The sequence below is a fragment of the Pelodiscus sinensis genome, chromosome 12 (genome assembly GCF_052426305.1).
Source record: "Pelodiscus sinensis isolate ZL-2025 chromosome 12, ASM5242630v1, whole genome shotgun sequence".
Taxonomy (NCBI): Eukaryota; Metazoa; Chordata; order Testudines; family Trionychidae; genus Pelodiscus; species Pelodiscus sinensis.
The window spans coordinates 15,413,198-15,432,274 of NC_143063.1; the positions used below are offsets into that span (position 1 = coordinate 15,413,198).

The window sequence follows — 19,077 nt, forward strand, 5'->3', positions numbered from 1 at the left end:
CCCTTTTGCTGGGGGAGTCAGTAGGGAGGATTGTCTGCCATTTTTCTCCAGGAAAGCAGCAATCATATCCCACGTCTCTCGTCTTGCAGTAAGTGACAGCTAAAAATGGCAACTACAACCAGAGGTGAAACTGAGCGGGTGCATCCTGGTGTGCAGCTCTGGCAAGAGCTATTTAAAGAGCTTGCAGGACCCCGGGTTGCAATAGGACAGTACCTTTAAGGAATTTTAAGTTACTTTCACCGCTGACTGCAACTTACATTTTTACCTTCCATGTGAAGATATTGCAAGGGATGACATGCTGGAAAATCACAGCGGCCAATGTTGACAGCGCGTCCTTCTCTCAATACTCACACACTTTAGAAAAATATTTATTTATTTAAAGCATCTGGAACATGAGGAAAGCCACAATCTTACAGAAGAATATACATGAAAGATAAAACATGTAAACGTACCCTGGGACAGTAAAATCATTGATTGGTCAAAGGACAGATGCAACCATGGCAGATGGACCTTAAATAGCAGAAGCAGGTCTCTTGTTGATGCTACGCATTACATCCCAGGATTTTGATGTTATGTTCCTGAGCCTCTTGTTCATCTCTGGCAGGTAGGCTCTAATTGACGCTAACTTGCCAGGTCTCCCTTATAGATTTTTATGCAAGGAAGAGTTTAACTCCCCTTACAAGTTAATGGGACAAAGGAACAGCATTTCAAAAAACTCAGGTCCTAGATTGTACAAGCATGATAGGGGCCAGAGGCAAAAAAATACTACAGTTAATCAGAATCTTTCTGCTGACATTAAATGGCCTTTGGATCACACTCTCAGGGTTTATTAAGTGCACATATGGTTCTGAAATAATATTTTACAGTTGATTCTAACTATTAATCTATGGCTTGACAACTGCCTATTAATTATCTAGAACAAGACCACGATCAATTAACTACAATTAGTTTGAAATTTTCCTCTAGTTTCGATATGCCAGGTGCCTTTTTCAGTTAGAGTTCTAATAATTGAGACCCTGTTTTCCTATTCAAATCATGATCTGTTCTTTTTGAACTCCAATTCATATTTATTGTTGCAAATACAACTCATTCCATCTTCAGTATGCCTGAGTCCAAAGAAGTTGCAATCAACATGGCTTTGCTGAGAGATTTTGACTGTGATTGACAACAAATTAAGGAAAGCTTTACAGCAGCCATGCACTAACAGAAAATATCAACTATTTCACACTTGTTTTCCTGTGAATTCTAAATTTTTATACCTTTGAAATTTCATAAATGTTGAAGGGTGTCAATGGACTAAAGAAAACATCTGACATTTATATGTCCGATAGTGAGGAAGAACAGGAAATCTTCTCCGGAAGGCCCACTAACAGCTGTCTCATCCCACTTTTGGGGGATTACTTTTCCTCAGTGGCTACCCCAGCAGTGTTTGCTACCTTGTAAATATGTTGCTTGGAAGAGAGTAAACATTATTCACAATCCTGTGAGACTGACACCAAGAAAAACAGAAGCTATAGTATTCATTTCACTTAGGTAAATTGCCCAATACAATCTGAATCTAAGAGGGAACATTTTTACTCACACCGCCAAATGTCAGAATGCAATACATTATTTAAACACCCTCATCCCATTTTGACATACAGAGAAATACAAAAAAAAGTAATCTTAAAATATTAATTTGTATCTATATTCAACAAGCACATTTGATATAAAATAAGCTCAGTGAAATCTGCATAGTGTAAATGCAAAATTATCAGGTTCTTTATACTTAGTCATCCTTTTTGTCTGACATACTTGAGAGGTCTTCTTCATTATCTTCTGGACAAACTTTATTTCTTGCAATTGGGGTCTTTTCTGAGACTGATGTTGTATAGTGTGAGTATGTGGATTCTGATGTCTGAGGATTGTCTTTGTCATCTAATGTCTGTACATGGTACCTCTGTAGTTCTAGGTAGGTAGTAAATAACTTGGCATATTCTGGATGTTTGAATGCAAAGTCCTTAAACTCATCTGAAATGAAAGACAATAAAAAACACTGTGCTGAGCAGCAGCTATGCAAAATATACAGCTGCACAACAATAGGATTATAACAAAGAAAATCATAGTGACTGTCACACTGAGTACTTCTTCACTGACAGTGACCAGGACAAGATGTTTCAGAGGAAGGGGCAACAAGCTCCAGAGAGGGCAATTTTGGAATGATTATTGGTGGTTATTTTATATTTAAGTCTTCCTAAAAAACCAGAAGCTGAAGTGCCAATTGAATGGCAACTTGAAAAATTAATTTTATATCTGTCAAAACTCTGGCAACAAGTGAGAATATTCTGGACTATTTCATTACAAATAATGGTCCACAGCTGCCATGAGGCATAAGAGGTCAGTCTCAATGGTGGAATTCACTTATGTGGCAGAGTGGGACTTCACAGCATATATCCCATCCTTTGGAATTGCCTAATACAGGAGTTTACAATGGGCACAAGTCTTGTTTCCTTAAAAGGGAAGTGCAAAGCTTGTTGCTTCGGTATAGCTTTCTTTCAGACACAACAAAACCAGCAATGAAGGAAGAATAAAGGGAGTACAGATGGAAAGAAAATATACAAAGTGTTGTGATTGTATCAGGGGAAGTACAGAGGAAGTTAATCCATTAATTGTTTGTGGGAATCTCTTTTAAGAAGCTCACTGTGATGGAGAGGGCATTGAAAATAAACAAAATGATGCTGCAAGATCTCTTAAGCTTTGTATACTTGGAGCTGGGGTGTGATTGCCAGCGTGAGAAAAAATACTTGCATTTGCTCCCATTAAGCTTCTGTGCTAAAAGCAAAATGTAGCTCTGGCAGTGAGAACAGCAGGACTGGCTAGCAGCCCTGAGTGTGTGCCTAGGGTTTTTGGCATGCTAGCACAAGTCTTCTCAAATGGGACTCACGCCCCCAGCTCTAAGGATACACATAGCCTTAAGGAGAAATATATTAATACATCATCTTGGTCCATGCTCCCCATCTACATATTATTCCAAAAGTTACAACATTTGAGGTGTCTAAGCACCTGTCAAACTTTTTTTGTGGAAAAAAGAGTTCTGACTCTGTAATAATCAGAGACTGAAGTCTTAGAGTAATAATATCAAAGCTCTTTCTTAGTGTAAGCTTATTTGTTCTATGGAATATACTTACTATAGGTGACCTTCCCAGAATTATCTGTGTCTATTTCCTTAAAGAGTTTAGAAACATCAAGGTCAGGCACTCCAAGAGCTGACCGGAGAATACAAGCAAATTGTTCTTCTGTTATGCTGCCGTCATCATCAATGTCAAAAAGCTGAAGCAGAAAGTTTACAAAATTGTAATGTCAACACCCCTCATATCAATTTGCCTATTCAAATTACACTTTGAAAGCACACAGTAATAGTCTCTGTCATTCAAGATGTCTCAGCAGTTTCCACTGTGATCTGAAGTCCCAACAGCTAATTTTTATTACAAATTTTAAAATAAATATTTTTTCAGAGAATGATGGGACATTTTTCAAGGAACTTTTCCAAAGACAGACATTACCGATATCAAATGTATCAGAGGTTGAACCTCTCTAGTGCAGAACTGTCTGGTGCAGAATAAGGATGGTAAGGATTAAGCAAATGCTTATCAGATAGTCAAGTCGACTAGACAATTCCCCCTTCCCTTGCTGCCTCTACCAGATAGCAGGTGGTGGGGGTGGGTGGGAAGAGGGAATACTTAAAAGCAGCATTGCTGAACAGAGCCTGGGATCAGCTGTGCGGCGCTTCCCCTTTGAAATGCCGCTATTGCGTTCCAAAGCAGCAGTGTTGTGTGGAGCCCAGGGTCAGCTGGGGACTCCAGCTCATCCCAGGCTCTGTGCAGCATGTCTACAGAACCCGGGATTAGCTGGGGAGTCCCCATTTGATCCTGGGCTTTTTGCGTAATTTCCATGGAACCTGGGTTCTCGGAAAATGCCACACAGAATCCATGCTCCTTGCGGCATTTCTGTGGAACCTGGGAGTCCCCAGCTGACCCCAGACTCCATGTGGCATTTCAAAGCTGGCACGCCTGCGTGCAGCCAGGAATCAGCGGGGGCTCTTGTACATTTCAAAGGAGGAATGCGGAAGTACCTATCGACTAGTGGATGGAAATTCCATCAACTACTTGACTAGAAAATTAACTAATATTTAACATCCTTAGTGCAGAAACATCTGTCGTTCGGAATGATTTTGGCTAGTCAGATATCCACTTTTCATGGGTGAGGCCAAGTTTCCTGTGGTCCCATAGTTTGTTTACAGACACCAGTCCTAGCTCTCAGTGTTCTTTGCTGTTACTTAGCTCTAATTTACCCCTAAATGTCCTCTAACAGCCCAGTAAGCAGTGGAAGTATTAGTAATGCTGCTAGACAATATTGACCTCCCATCGTCTGGAAAATTCTCTAGTTCAGAACCAGTCCGGTCCCAAGGGTGCTGGACTAGAGAAATTCAACCTGTAACTGGATATAAATATGCTGTACTAGAGGATATGCTTAGAAACTAGCCATGAAAAATACTTCTAAATTAGCTTTTTCAGAAGTACAGACCATAGTTATAAACAGTTATATTTAAAACAGATAAGCTACAAAATAGACAGCCTCTGGCTAGCCTATTACAAGCAAATGAGTAATAAAAAAGATACCATCAGGCTTTTGTCTTCTTTTTCTGCAAGTTAAACTTAAGACAATGACTGAACTTGATGCCATTTCTATGAGGACGAAAATGTTCCTACTCCCGTAGAACCCCTGCCACCCTGTGCTGCTGCCTCTCTATCTGAAGCAGCAGTGCAGGGTGGCAGGCAGGAGCCGGTCCGTGAGGGGAGCCAGTTTAAAAACCAGATACAGAGGCGGCAGAGTGGGGCAGCAGCAGCCCCTGTCTGCAGGGTGCCCAAGCTCCCCCTAGCCTCCCCTGCCTCTGTATGCTTGAAAGCCAGTTGCTTGCATGCATCACTTCCTGCCTGCCCCCCTCACCCTACGTGCTCTGCCTCTCTATCAGAGGCAGCAGCACGGGGAGGGGGGAGGGAGTGAAAGGACCAGGTGGATCCTGTGTGTGGGGAGTTGGCTTAAAAGCCAGCTCCTCACTGGCACCAGCTCCGGCCTGCCCCCCACCTTGCTGCCTTTCATACAGAAGAAACGGGGCGGGACGGCAGGGGCATGTGTGTAGTCGACAGGATTAACCAATAAATCTAGGCTTATCGGTTAATCATGTAGTCATCTATATGTTGACACCCCTAGAACCCACTGCAAGTGACACCAAGTCTGACAGTAGTTAATGGAAGAAAAGTCCTAACTCCATTTCAGAGCAGAACACGTGCAACTGAGAATCGTAATGATGACCACATTATCTCCTTCAAAGTAAATGCAACAGTTAATATTTCATTGGTGATTGCTATAGTTTGGAGGCCAATTTTTCTGAGGATCTTCAGAGACAAAACATCTGTGAGAAAGCACAGCTACCTTTTGGAGCAGTAGCTGAATGGGCTGGATGGCTGGAAAACTTATCTACATAGACAAGCAATAGGATACAATAATTTCACATAAAAAATAGGCAGCTTGTTGAGTAAACACTGGTCTCTCTTATAAGAATCTATTCGGGGTAACTGTCCTTCACATCTCAAGACACTGCATGATGAATATACAAGAACAGAGCAGTGGGGAAAGCAGAGAAGTCTAAGTGGGGAATCAAAGTCTAAGTGTCCAAAGTCTAAGCTGATAACTAATTTTTGATTTGCTAGCCTTGACCATGTCCACTGATTTTTTTAAAAAAGAGCAGCCAGAACTTGAATCCCATCACATTATCCTGATCTACGTATCGCTCACAAAACACCTCACAGAAGTGTATAACGTTGCCAAATCATTTTTTGGCGTTATCTGGCCAAGCTTCATATTCCTTAGTGGCTTCACATCGCTTTTGAAGAACTTCGCTATGAAGCTGACACCTGCATTTTCTTCACTCCAAATGTCAATTGATTTAAGAACGATACTCATATCTGCCTGACAGACTGAATCTATACTTTTATGTTATGATTTGAAAGATAACAGATTTACAGTCAGCCCAGGTTTGTCAAGTTTACAATGCTGTATTACATTGAATGTACCTTAAATGCCATCTGAATAGTCTCTTCTGTGTTGGCAGGGTTACAAAGAACAGACAAACCAATCACATATTCTCGGAAGTCTATGGTGCCATCTCCATTCTGTAACCACAAAGACAGATGGCAAGTTAGAGTTAATAGCTTGGATCACTTCAAAGGCTCAACATATGACAAATATAATTCAGCGATGCAATCTGTACTAATGCTTAATTTATTATTTTCTTTTTTTTTCTGGAAAAAAGTCTGTACATTTGTACCATATAAAAATTATTGGAGAAATCATTTCTACAGATTAACAATTAACTTCTCAATGGTGTTTTCTAAGCACTGTTCACAAAAGGATTACAATTACCAGTGTAAGAAGAGAGTTTTGGCTTTTGATCACCCCAAAAGTACTTTTAGTGATAAGAAATAGAACACAGTGAGATATGATACAGCATATGCATAGCCAAGAAGACTACATAGGTATTCTGTGGAGCAAGTACTACGTTCACAGTGCTGTTAAAATATGAGACACTTAATGAGTCAAACTACAAGATACTGTTGTTTAATCATAATGGCCTGTATTGGAACTAGGAAAAAAAGATTGTGTTAAGTAGAAAGATATTATAATACATTCATTTAATCCTAAACTGCAGGTCCCTTGATGGGCTGGGTGATCAGGCCTGGGTGAGGTGAAATCGTTTGCAAGTTTATTTGCAGTAAGAGAAAGCACTGAAATACATGTGCATATTTGAGTTGATTGTAATTACATGACCATTTTAAAAAATTTTGTGGGCTTGGAAGATATTCTGTCATGATAGGAAAAGGGGAGTGGCTCCTGTCTGTGGCAGGCCCTGCGGGGAGCTGCTCCAAACCCCACCGGTTAATCGGAGCAGATAATCATAACCTGTTAAGAGTGATGCTTCCTGGTTATCCTTTACATCCCTGTAAGAAACAGCAGAATTTGAGAGTTGGGTGACCAGACACAGACCAAGCACTCAAAGCATTGATTAAAGTGACTCCCATGAGACATTCATAAAAAATTTTTGAACAGCAAACACATTTGTAAAAAACTAAATTCTAATGGTACAGAATTTATGAATAAAAACGGGCCATTTCTGAATAAAAATATTCTTCCAGGAGGCAAAGCAATAATGTAATAAACTTCCAAAGTTGATCACTGTCAAACTATTTGCAGACAAATGAAGAAAGAATGATCTTGTGGGTAAACACAAATAGCAGTCAGGAGATCTGAATGACGTATAGGATCTGCTACCCACTTGTGCTGTCCTCTTGAACATAACACATTTAGCCTCTCTCAATTCCCGCATCAGACTTATAATGGAATAATAAGTTACCCCAATGGTACAGTGCCAACCCCAAATTGTAGAGTGCCATGAGAACTGCATACTGCAGATTTCCATTACTGAATCAGTGCTTCTGTACTTTGGACAGTCCTGGATTCAGATAGGTGGTAAGAAAGTATGTAATACTCTTTAACAAATAGAAATAACCAATACATTTAGCAAGATTTAAAACAACTGCTACCTAGATCCAAGTTTACTCAGCTTCTGAAGCTAATACCATGCCAGTTTACTGAAACCCATGTTTTGTTTTCTCTTGATGGGGGAATTAATCTTTGTCAAAGCACTTGGAATGTTGAACATATCACCTACTGGTTAGAGACCTGGAGGTTACAAAACAAGTTCCCTTATAAAAGTATTCTGTTAGACTGGCAGCACAATATATTTGATGTTTATTGGCAGTTTTGTGGTCAATCTCTGCACTTCAGCCTCTGTAATTAATAGTCATCTGCTACCTTAGTATACCCCAAACCTGCTTTTTTGTTCAATGGTTTCTGATGCCAGACATTTTAACATTATGGAACTTGTGACATCCAAAGCACTAGATATTAAATGTATCATTGCATTTTATTGTGTAGATTTATATTTTGAATGCTAGCATTGTTAATTTCTCATCAAACGTGCAGGAAATCTTGTATTATACATAATTAGTTAAAGTTATTTAAATAATAGTTCATACAATACAAACAGGTTATCAGATTTCACTGACAAGTTGCCTCATTTTCTGATTCCACTAGAATTGTTTTTCCAGAATTTACAATTCCATCATACACATGGTCTGGCCTATCACATTAACTCATTGCTATTGTACAGTGAAATGTCCGTCACTGTTCTAATCATAGCATTTACCAGGCTTCCATGGGCTAGCCACCTGCTAAATGCCAGCTGAGTTCAGGGTGGCTATGACACTGGACTGTGTTTTATACGGGTCTGGAAAGCATGAATGAAGCAGTGGCTGACCAATGTGACGTTGGGAAACCTGCTCTGTGTTGTATACCACTCCCCAGATATTACTATTATTATTAATTGTGTATATGACATAGAAAAAATATAGCTCATTTAAATATCTGTATGTTGTTAAACAAAAATAAAGTGTTAGATATAACTTAAGTTTACTAAGTGTTCTCATTTTAAACCAGACTTCAGCATTGCATTGCCATTTTCAGTATGGGTCACTATGTATTTAAGAAGTATTTTGTGTTTTTGAGTCAGAGGCATGAGCTCAGTTAACATGTATGGTGGTCTCAGTAGCAGTAAAGCTTGTATTCTGCCTTCCAAGTAAAAGGTCTGTTAGGTTCCCCATAGGGAGAAAGATAGGGCACTGGCACCCAAATTACCCTTTTTTCCCCAATTAGTAAAACCTCTTCCAAGGCCAAGTGGGAAAAGGGATATGGTGCCACTGCCCAAGGGGCCCAACTTGCACTGTGCTTATAAAAAGTGTTATAATGGAGCTAGTTTTCATGTTTCTAGTTTGATTTAGAAACCATATTTTCTAGAACTGTTCGTGCATGTCAAAGAAAACAGTCACTTACAGGTCTGCAACAGAGAGAGAGAGAGAGGAATTCCTATTGGACACAGCACACATAAGCCTTTACATGTCTCATTTTCATAACTGGGAATATGATGTAGAAGGTTGTTATTTTAATCCTTCCCTGGCAAACAACTATCTGTACCCCAGGTGAGCTCTCACTAGCCTGACAGACAAAGATTCTAAAGCAAACATTAATATAGCAACATTTGCAAAAAAAAGTCATTCTCTGCCTTTCACTCACTCTTCTGTTGGGATTACTACCCATTTAATGCTTACAGAGATAAAAATGGGCCTTCTGTGATTTAATAATGTATAGATGAGTGGTTCATGTTGTTCAGGAGTTAGCCTATTTTGTCATAATTTGATTATTCTTTTCTTTTTATTAAGCTCCGTTATTCAGTCTGATATCGTGCACTGTAAGTTATTTAAATGATAGTTCATACAATACAAACAGGTGATCAGATTTCACTGACAAGTTGCCTCATTCTGTTAATAATCAAATGCAATCCCCCTATTGTTTAGCTAGTTAGTTACTGATAACACGTTCTTACAAGGGTGGTCTGGGAAGGGCGTAGGCGGCTGGATATTTGTGACTAGACATACACACGCACACTCACTCACTTTTATATCGACTAGACAGATGTAAAATACATTTTGATTTAAAGCAGCCAAGGACACGCTGAACTGCAGGCATATACTTGCTGCTTCTTGCCTTTTACCTCCACTGCAAGCATCTCTGCCCTGACATGAATGGAGCTACTGTTGTTGGAAATTGTGGGTCAAATTTATCCCTGAGGAAACTCCACTTCAATGGAGATAAGCCACAGCTGAATTTGTCTGTCTGTCTAATAGCTGACAGCAGCAGTTCAGCAGCCTTCTGGATAGGCAATTCTGTACTTTCGTGCTACTCAAATTACTACGCTTTACAGAACAAATATTTATTAGAAGATTGCAAGGAAAAAATAGTATAAACGCAGCACCAGATCCCCAGGAAGCATTTCAACTGAAAACGAGACAGCAAAAATAGAAAAGAGATTTAATTCATCTTTCAAAATTGTTATAATAATTTCAACTTCAATTTATTTTCCCCGTTACAAATAATTCCTTACAAATTAGAAATCAATACACCTCTATTTACTAGCAAGTTCCCTATAAGCAACCACAGCTTCTGTCTTCAGCAAAATAAGCACGGATAGATAACACATACAGAACCCCAACCTTAAGAAAAAAACATAATTGTATTTTGTATTATAGGTATACATTCACTAGCCACAGCATGCTATATGAGAAAGAAAGCCTTAACAACAACTATTCTGCTCCACCAATATTCTTTACTTTTTTACTCCAAACTTAGTTTTCTATTATAGGTACCCATATGCATTAGTATGCACGTGCAGACACACACAATCTTCAACAGTTCAACAACTTTTCCATTGGCTAGCTCCTCAGCAATCTAAACAACTGTAAAATGTACATAATAAGAAAAAAGCCCCCCAAAATCACAATAAACTAAGGGTTTGTTAAACATTAAAGTATTGCCTGCTCTTTCACAGCAACAAAACTTGTTTGACTTTACACGAACAGTTGCTTTTGAACAACAAGCAGAAAGGCTCCAATTAGTTAACACAGATATAAACAACATCATGCAGCTGAAGTGTATTCCATTCCAGCGTGCTCTCTTAAGAGTACATGGTCAGCTGCAGCCACTCTTGAATGTTCATGTTCACTAGGCCGTCTCCATCTTGGTCCAGGGATTTGAAGGAACGGAACATGCCATCCAGTCGCACCAAGCAACTGATGAAGTTATTGAAATCCATGCTCCCATTTTCATCCGAGTATCTGCGAATGATCAGCTGGTAGAGCTGTTCATTCAGCTGGAATCCTGCAGCCTTGAAAGCATCTGGCAACTGAGCTCTCTCAACAGTTCCTGACTGGCTGGTGCTGTGTTCTTTGTACACACATTGCCATTTCTTGATGTTGTTCCACAGGTACTTAAAGTCCTGATAGCCCAGTTTGCCAGTTGTATCACTGTCCATGACCGACACCATGCTCCGGCATGTGTCCAGGGTGAAGCCCTCTGTCTTCAGGTCTTGATGTCGGGCAACCACTTTGTTCAGAATGTTCATCAACTCAGTGGCGCACACTTCCATGTCATCTCCAGCCAGCTGGACAAACAGTCGGCGAAACTGACGTTCCTCCTCGGTCTCACCGGCTTCCACATTCATGAAGTGGCTGCGAGGAGGTGGGGGTGGCTCTGGTGTGTACTGAGCTGCTACCTCACTAATAATGTTGACTAGTCCTCCAACGAGCCCCCCAAGATTTCCTCCTCCTTGTCCGCCTCCTGCTAATAGACCCCCAAGGCCTCTTACAAGGTTCCCTCCACCACTACTACCTCCACCAAGCAAGGCTTGAGCGAGGAACATGGTGAATTCTTTACAGAGAATTAACCAGATGAGAGCTGAAAATCCTGCAGCCTCTGAGAGCTGTAATGGAGCTGCAGCTGGGTGTGAGCAAAATACAGATTATCTGTCTGAACTATTAGTATTCACCAAGCCCAGACATGTCTGATGCAGACTTTGGTTACCTGAATTCCATCAGCTCCCTGAAGCCATACTCAGTTTTTGAAAAGTTATAAAGTATTTCTCTCTCTCAGTGCTTCCTTTTTAAATTTTATAGATCCGATTCGTTTTAGCTGACGCGAAACCATTTTAGGGTAAAACCGAGAGGCTGAAAACCAGACAGCAAAATGTTCCAAATGTCCTTGGATGATACGTCTCCTTTAACTGTAGCAGTTTCACAGTGAGCAATGCAACACAGCCAAGATTAGACATCTCTTCCCTTCACTTCCCAAAGACATCGGCTCAGTTTGCCATGGCTGTACCCATCCCAGCATTCTCCTTTCCAATGTCTTTAATTTTGTTGGAGTTGAGTGCTGCATTGACAGGCCCAGAAATTGAAGTCACTTGTATGTCCAAATAGGTGCAGTGTGGCCTGCAACAATAGCAGATTGCTCAACCAGATATGCCAGAAGGCCTCAACCCTCCACTTATTGTGATGGCCATGGCCTAATGGTCAGGATAGTTTAGTCTCACTTGTTTATTTGTGGCCTCTTTGCTAGGACTGAACAACGGTCAAGTCGGATGGGGTTTTGTTTATTATAGTCCCTCTCCAGTCATTTTACTGAGATTTGGATTGCCTTTTGTTGCCTACAAATTTGGGTGAGGTTCAAGTCAGTGACTTAGAGCTGAGAATTGGCATGACCCATTTCCCTTCCTTCCACAAACAGATGAATTCCTGTGTGCAAGTTGAGTGTTTTGAAATTTAAAAAAAGGAAGGAAGAAAAGGACGCTGATGAGATGCTTAAACCAGACTTACGTAAGTATGAGCATTATGCTTGCTCTCCTGAATCAAAGAGCTGTGATTTAAGCATGTAAGCATAGCCGATTTCAGTTGGGACAAGTATATAGAAATCTCAGTGAAAATAAAAATCTCAGCTATTCTAATGCTCTAGGACCCTGCTGCATGCAGCCATACCTTCAGCCATGGGCGGCAAGTTATATGGGCTCATGGTGCCCATGCTCCACCAATATGCAGAGCCAGAGGCCCTGCTCCAGCAATATTTGGAGCTGGGTCTCTCCCCTGGCTCTGCCTGGAGCAGTCCCCGGACTCCACCTGCCGGCCTCCCTGCGCATCCTCCCACCCCGGCCCCAGAGCGTCCCCCTCAGCCCCGTCCCGTCCATGCGCAGCTTTTATTATGGCTCCCTCTCGCCGGCGTGCGCTGCCGGCTGCTGCTGCTGCCATGCGCAGCGTTCCCAGGTGAGTGGGGAAACACCCGGGCGTGACGTGACGTGACGTCATGGCGTGGGACTTTAAAACTGCTTGGCGCCACGTTGTGCCGCTCGGCCTAGCTCCGGGTTCGGAGTCCGGGGCCCGAGCGTAGATTCCGGCCCCGCAAAGTGGAAGGCAGAAGGTAAGGGAGGGGGAAAACTAGGGGGAAGAGGTGGGAGAGGAAGGGGCTTGTGCAGAGGGGAGGGGAAAGAAAGGGGAAGGCACCAAGGGACAGCATGGAGGAGAGACAAATGCCAGGGGGCCAAGTGCAGACAATGAAGAAAAGGGCAGGAGGGGAGGTGTCAGTGGGAGGGGGGAAAGGGTGATGCTGGGAAAGGAGAGGAGAGGGGAAGGGCATTGGGGGCTAGAGGGGGAAGGGGGAGATGCTGGGAGAAGGCTTGAAAGAAGGGGTGGGCATGAGAAAGGTGGGGATGGAGCAAGTCATGTGTGAGGACACAGAGGGGCAAGAGGGGAACAGGGGTGAGCATCAGGGAAAAAGAGGGAAAAGGGGTCAGAGGCAGTAAGGGAAGGGGGAGGCACCAGGAGGGTGCAGGGCTAAGGGAAGGTGCAGGTGCCAGGGGATTCTGGGGGTGAAGCAGAAGGGCAGATACCTGCAGGAGAGAGACCAGCACCAGAGGAGGGAGACAGGGCAGGTGTAGAGGGAGGTGTTAGAAGAGGGGATGAGGAGGGGTAGCTCACATGATCAGAGTGGGGCTACTGGAGGAGTGGGCACAGGGGGGAGAGAAGGGCTGGTGAAGGGGAGCAGGTTGCAGGAGGGCTGAGGGCAGTGAGAAGGGCAGGAGTCAGGACAACAGAGGAGGGTGAGGAGTTGGGGGGCAGCAGGCACCAGAGGATCTGATAGAGCAAGGGGAGGAGACAGGGCAGCAGAGAGAAAAGGTAAAGGTTTATAAAATATTTATTAATAACTTGGGTGCCACAGTGGCACATCCAAACAAGCCACATGAACTCAGTACAGGTGCACAACACAAAATCCATTCTGCTCATGGGAGGAAACTCTAAGGCTATGTCTACACTGGCAGCTTCTTGCGCAAGAACACGTCCACACTGCCATGTGCAAGCTGTGCTTTTGCGCAAGAGCATCCATGGCAGTGTGGACGCTCTCTAGCGCAAGAAAGCTCCAATGGCCATTTTAGCCATAGGGGTTTCTTGCGCAAGAAATCCCTGCCGAACATCCACACTGCCCTCTTGCGCAAGAGAGATTACACCTGTTAGAAAAGAGCATAGCTCTTGTGCAAGACGTCCTCTCTTACCACACCATACTGTAAATTTCCTTCCACAAGAGCAGGCGGGCAGTGTGGTTGCTCTGTGGGTTCTTGCGCAAGAACAGCTGTACTTGTGCAAGAAGCCGTGAGTGTAGACATAGCCTTATAAGGTACACTTCCCCCAGCCTCTCTGCCTTCGAGTTAATGTCACACACGTTGGGTTAATGCAATTGCAGGATAGTTACATGAGGGGGGACTGGTGGGGGCCAAACTAACCCCTGTTGGTAGGAGGATGGTGGGAAAAATCCTTCGAGAGGGGTGACATGAAACCTTTTACTTCTGGTCATGTGTCCATCTTGCCCCAAGCGTGTTACCTCCAGAGGCCTGGTTAACGGGGGTTAGGATGTGTGGCTAATGGGGATCAGGGCATGGTTAATGGGGGTGTATGGGGTGTTCAGGGAGGGGTAGCACCTCTGATGTACGGGCATGTCGTGTCCTTTTAGGGCAGCTCGTCCACCTTTGGTCCCCACTTGTCACTCAACTCTCACCTGTGGCTCCTAGTAGCTGTAGCATGTGCAGCGGCCACACCCCGGGCAACAGCTTCGACAGGCTGGCTAAACCAGGTTGAGAGTAGCCGTCGGGTTATCGACCTTCGGTGAGATAGGGACTTGTCTATCCCGAGCATGTGAAGACAGACTCCGGCGGATCGAGCGGATGAGACCTACTAGAATAGGACCAACGGTCATGAAGGTGGTTTCTGCAAGCGATGTGGTACGCTAAGAGCACGGCAAGACATGAAAGATGCCCTGGTCAACCACTGCGCCCAGCCCATCTCCAACCGTCTCGACTTTAGTCCTGCCATTGGAGTAAGATGGAATCTGGGAAGAGAGAGTGAGGCTGACTATGCGCACCTCTCCCTCACTTTAATCCAATTCACGCGCAAGTCTTGACATCTCGACATCTCCTAAGTCCTGTGGCGACGGGCGAGCGACGAAGCAGCAGGTGTGGATACACTGGGAGCTGTAGCCGCGGACCTGCACACAGGCGGCTCAGGTCTAATGGTCGTCTTCTTGCTGGTGGAAGCAACAGCTGGATTTGGCGTCTACCTGAGTGACTGAGCAGCCCTCTTTAGGATTGCACTGCTCACCTCCGTAGTAAGAGGAAGGGGCTAGAAAAGGTGCCCTAAACATTGTTTGCTTCACAGAACCCTGGCCAGCTTACCGCGGCTGGAGGGGATCCCATCTCATGCGGTCGAACAATAAAATTTCGAACAAAATGCAAGGTGACACCACTCACTATTGGCACATGGAACGTACGCACGCTTCAGGACAACCCTTCAGCAGACAGCCCAGAAAGAAGAACAGCCCTGGTCGCCAGAGAGCTCACAAGATTTAACATCGATATTGCGGCACTGTGTGAAACTCGTCTAGCAAATGAAGGTCAGCTCATGGAAACAGGAGGTGGTTACACATTCTTCTGGCGTGGACGCAGCAGTGACGAACGTCGTGAATCTGGAGTTGGCTTTGCGGTTAAGAATCATCTTGTCCGCAAACTTGCCAGTCTTCCCAAGGGCGTGAATGACCGACTCATGACACTGCATCTTCCACTACCGAGAGGAAAGCAAGCCACACTGATCAGCGCTTACGCGCCCACAATGACGAATCCGGATGAAGTAAAGGACAAGTTTTATGAAGATCTCGATGCCCTACTCTCATCCATGAAGCGCACTGACAGGCTGATTCTACTTGGCGATTTCAACGCGAGAGTAGGATCTGATCACACTGCCTGGGATGGCGTCATTGGAAAAAATGGAATCAGTAAATGTAACAGCAATGGCCTACTATTACTGAAGACATGTGCGGCTCATGATTTGATCATCACCAATACCATCTTCCGCCTGCCCACTCGCAAAAAGACGTCCTGGATGCACCCACGCTCTAAGCACTGGCATCTCATTGATTATGTCATTGTGCGGAGGAAAGACAGACAGGATGTAAGGGTGACCAAGGCCATGCCGAGTGCTGACTGTTGGACTGACCACAGACTTATCATCTCCAAATTAAGCTTTCGCATCAAGCCAAAGAGACGTCCGCAGGGAAACAAAGCTGTGATGAAAAAGATCAATGTCAGTAGACTGAGGAACCCCAACACAGCAACTTTACTAGCAGAAGATCTTGGCAACCAACTTTTAGAGCTGCAATTAGAGGAAAATGCTGAGAAGGACTGGGAACGCTTCCGGGATATTGTGCACTCTTCTGCACTAAAGGTTCTTGGACCCTCACACAGGAAACAGCAGGACTGGTTTGATGAAAACGATGAAGAGATCAAGGCCATACTTGCTGAAAAGCATCGCCTTCACCGTGCTCACCAGAATGACCCATCGTCAACAGCTAAGAAAAATGCCTTCAACAACATTCGCAGGATCGTACAGAACAAGCTTCGTAAGATGCAGGACTCCTGGTTGAGTGCCAAAGCAGATGAAATCCAGAAGTTTTCTGATAGAAACGATGCCAAACGGTTCTACGAAGCCCTTAGATCCTTGTATGGACCTCAGCCCTCAGGGAGTTCCCCTCTACTGGACTCAGATGGTGCAACTCTCATTACTGAGAAGGCTCTGATTTTACAGCGTTGGGCTGAGCACTTCCAATCCGTACTGAACCGCCCATCTTCCATCAATAACGAGGCGATTGATAGAATGCCCCAGGCGGATATCAACCACAGCCTGGATGTCTCACCATCAGAGACTGAAACCTTACAGGCCATCAGCCAGCTGTCCAGTGGCAAGGCCCCAGGATCTGATGCGATTCCAGCGGAAGTCTATAAGGGTGGTGGTGCAGTGCTTGTCAACAAACTCACTCAGCTGTTCCAGTCCTTCTGGAATCAAGGATCTATTCCTCAGGAACTGAAAGACGCGTCTATCGTACACCTCTACAAGAGGAAAGGAAATCGACAAGTTTGCGATAATCATAGAGGAATATCACTGCTTTCCATCGCAGGTAAGATCCTTGCACGAGTGTTGCTGAATCGTCTGATTAACCACCTGGAACAGGGTTTATTACCCGAGACACAGTGCGGCTTCCGCAAAGAGCGTGGCACGGTGGATATGATCTTCGCAGCCCGACAGCTTCAAGAGAAGTGTCAAGAGCAGAATCGTGAACTGTACACCACCTTCGTGGATCTCACCAAGGCTTTTGACACTGTCAGTCGCGAAGGTCTGTGGCGCATCATGTCGAAGTTTGGGTGCCCTGACAGATTCATCTTGATGGTACGTCAGTTCCACGACGGCATGACGGCTCGTGTTTTGGATGATGGAGAAGCTTCAGAGGCCTTTCCCGTCACAAACGGCGTCAAGCAAGGGTGTGTGCTGGCACCGACCCTGTTCAGCATAATGTTTTCAGCCATGCTGTCAGACGCCTTTCAGAACAGTTCCTTGGGAATCCGACTGAGATACAGGACCAATGGGAAATTGTTTAACCTGCGAAGACTCCAGGCTGTCACCAAGATAAAAGAGACTGTGTTACGAGATCTCCTTTTTGCTGATGACTGTGCCCTGAATGCTGGATCAGAGCAGGAAATGCAAGCCAGCATGGACAAATTTGCAGCAGCATGCGACAACTTCGGCCTTCTCATCAACACAAAGAAAACCGAAGTGATGCACCAGCCAGCTCCAAAAGCTCAGCATCAAGTGCCCACCATCACAGTGAAGGGACAAAAGCTGCAAGCAGTGGACCAATTTACATATCTTGGCAGCACTCTCTCCCGCTCAGTGACAATTGACATCGAGGTCAACTGCAGAGTCGCCAAGGCAAGCTCTGCGTTCGGCAGACTGTTGACCAAAGTGTGGGACCGCCGTGGAATAAGCCTTGCTACAAAGCTTAAAGTCTATCGAGCAGTAGTGTTAACTACCCTGATGTACGCCAGTGAGACTTGGACTGTATACAGGAGGCACGCTAGGCAACTGAACCACTTCCACACGATTTGCCTCCGCAGACTTCTGAGGATCCGGTGGCAGGATAAGGTGCCAGACACAGAAGTCCTTTCTAGAGCAGGTCTGCCGTCAGTTTACACCCTGCTGATGAAAGCTCAGACACGCTGGGCAGGCCATGTTGCAAGGATGCCAGATCATCGCATCCCTAAACAGCTCTTCTATGGTGAGCTGTTTCAAGGGAAGCGATCGCACGGGGGACAAAAGAAGCGATACAAAGATACGCTTAAAGCCTCTCTCAAGTCCCTGGATATTGACACCACCTCCTGGGAGACCCTGGCACAAGACCGATCAACATGGCACACGCTGATCTACCAAGGCTGTCAAACATCTGAAGCCAGAAGGACAACCATAGCACAAGAGAAGCGAGCACTCCGTAAAGCCAGAGTTGCAAAAGCTGCAACAGTGGTGCCCACACATGTCTGCCCGACCTGTGGTAGAACATTCCGTGCCCGTATCGGCCTTATCAGCCATTTGCGGACACACCATGAACAGTCCATAACCTGTTAGATGTCAAGGTCCTCTTCGAATACGATGGACGAACAACAACAATGGGGGTGTGGCTAATGGGGCACCACCAAAAATTATACAAACCTGCCGCCCCTGCCTTCGGCTGGTAATAAATACTATGTTGTAAGCCTGGAGAGTGATCCTCAAATGACTACTGCTTATTTCATATACAGAAAGTTCCAGCTTGGGGATGTGAAAGTCCTTAGCCAACAGTTTCCCAGAAAGATACACTAGGGTCATTACAGGACATCTGGGAGTAACTATGGTCTATGATGCTGAAATGTTCACACATTCCTGTAGGTCAGGCACTTGCAATACAGTTTGTGTTTAAAACAAAGAAGAAACTGGACCTTTCATTTTCTGCTGATGAATTCATTAAGATCTGGAGAATCTCAAAGGAAGCTGTATCAAAGCTATATTGCACAATCCCTTGGTAGGGGTTGTTTACTAAAAGGAGGACTAGAAAAAACATGCTGAGTTTGTGAACCTCCCAAAATAAAATGTGAGCAATAGATCCTTGAGTGCTTGTTGCAGCACCACCATA

The 19,077-nt window shown here is 44.3% G+C and overlaps 2 protein-coding genes across 2 annotated transcripts in view; both read right to left on the bottom strand.

The window, feature by feature from the left end:
* Positions 1-352: 352 nt before the first annotated feature.
* The window catches only part of LPCAT2 (lysophosphatidylcholine acyltransferase 2), a 61,742-nt gene continuing 43,017 nt past the window's right edge, over positions 353-19,077 (bottom strand). Inside the window, exons 12-14 of the mRNA XM_006121110.4 lie at positions 6,114-6,212; positions 3,168-3,309; positions 353-2,010 (exon numbers count right to left, since the gene is read on the bottom strand). Of these exons, the coding sequence (XP_006121172.2) occupies positions 1,769-2,010; positions 3,168-3,309; positions 6,114-6,212 (483 nt within the window). The 3' untranslated portion in view covers positions 353-1,768. The remainder of the gene's footprint in view (positions 2,011-3,167; positions 3,310-6,113; positions 6,213-19,077) is intronic.
* On the bottom strand, positions 10,007-11,769 carry CAPNS2 (calpain small subunit 2). The gene has a single exon (XM_006121109.5). The coding sequence runs from the start codon at positions 11,408-11,410 to the stop codon at positions 10,667-10,669; it is 744 nt and encodes a 247-aa protein (XP_006121171.1). The 5' UTR covers positions 11,411-11,769; the 3' UTR covers positions 10,007-10,666.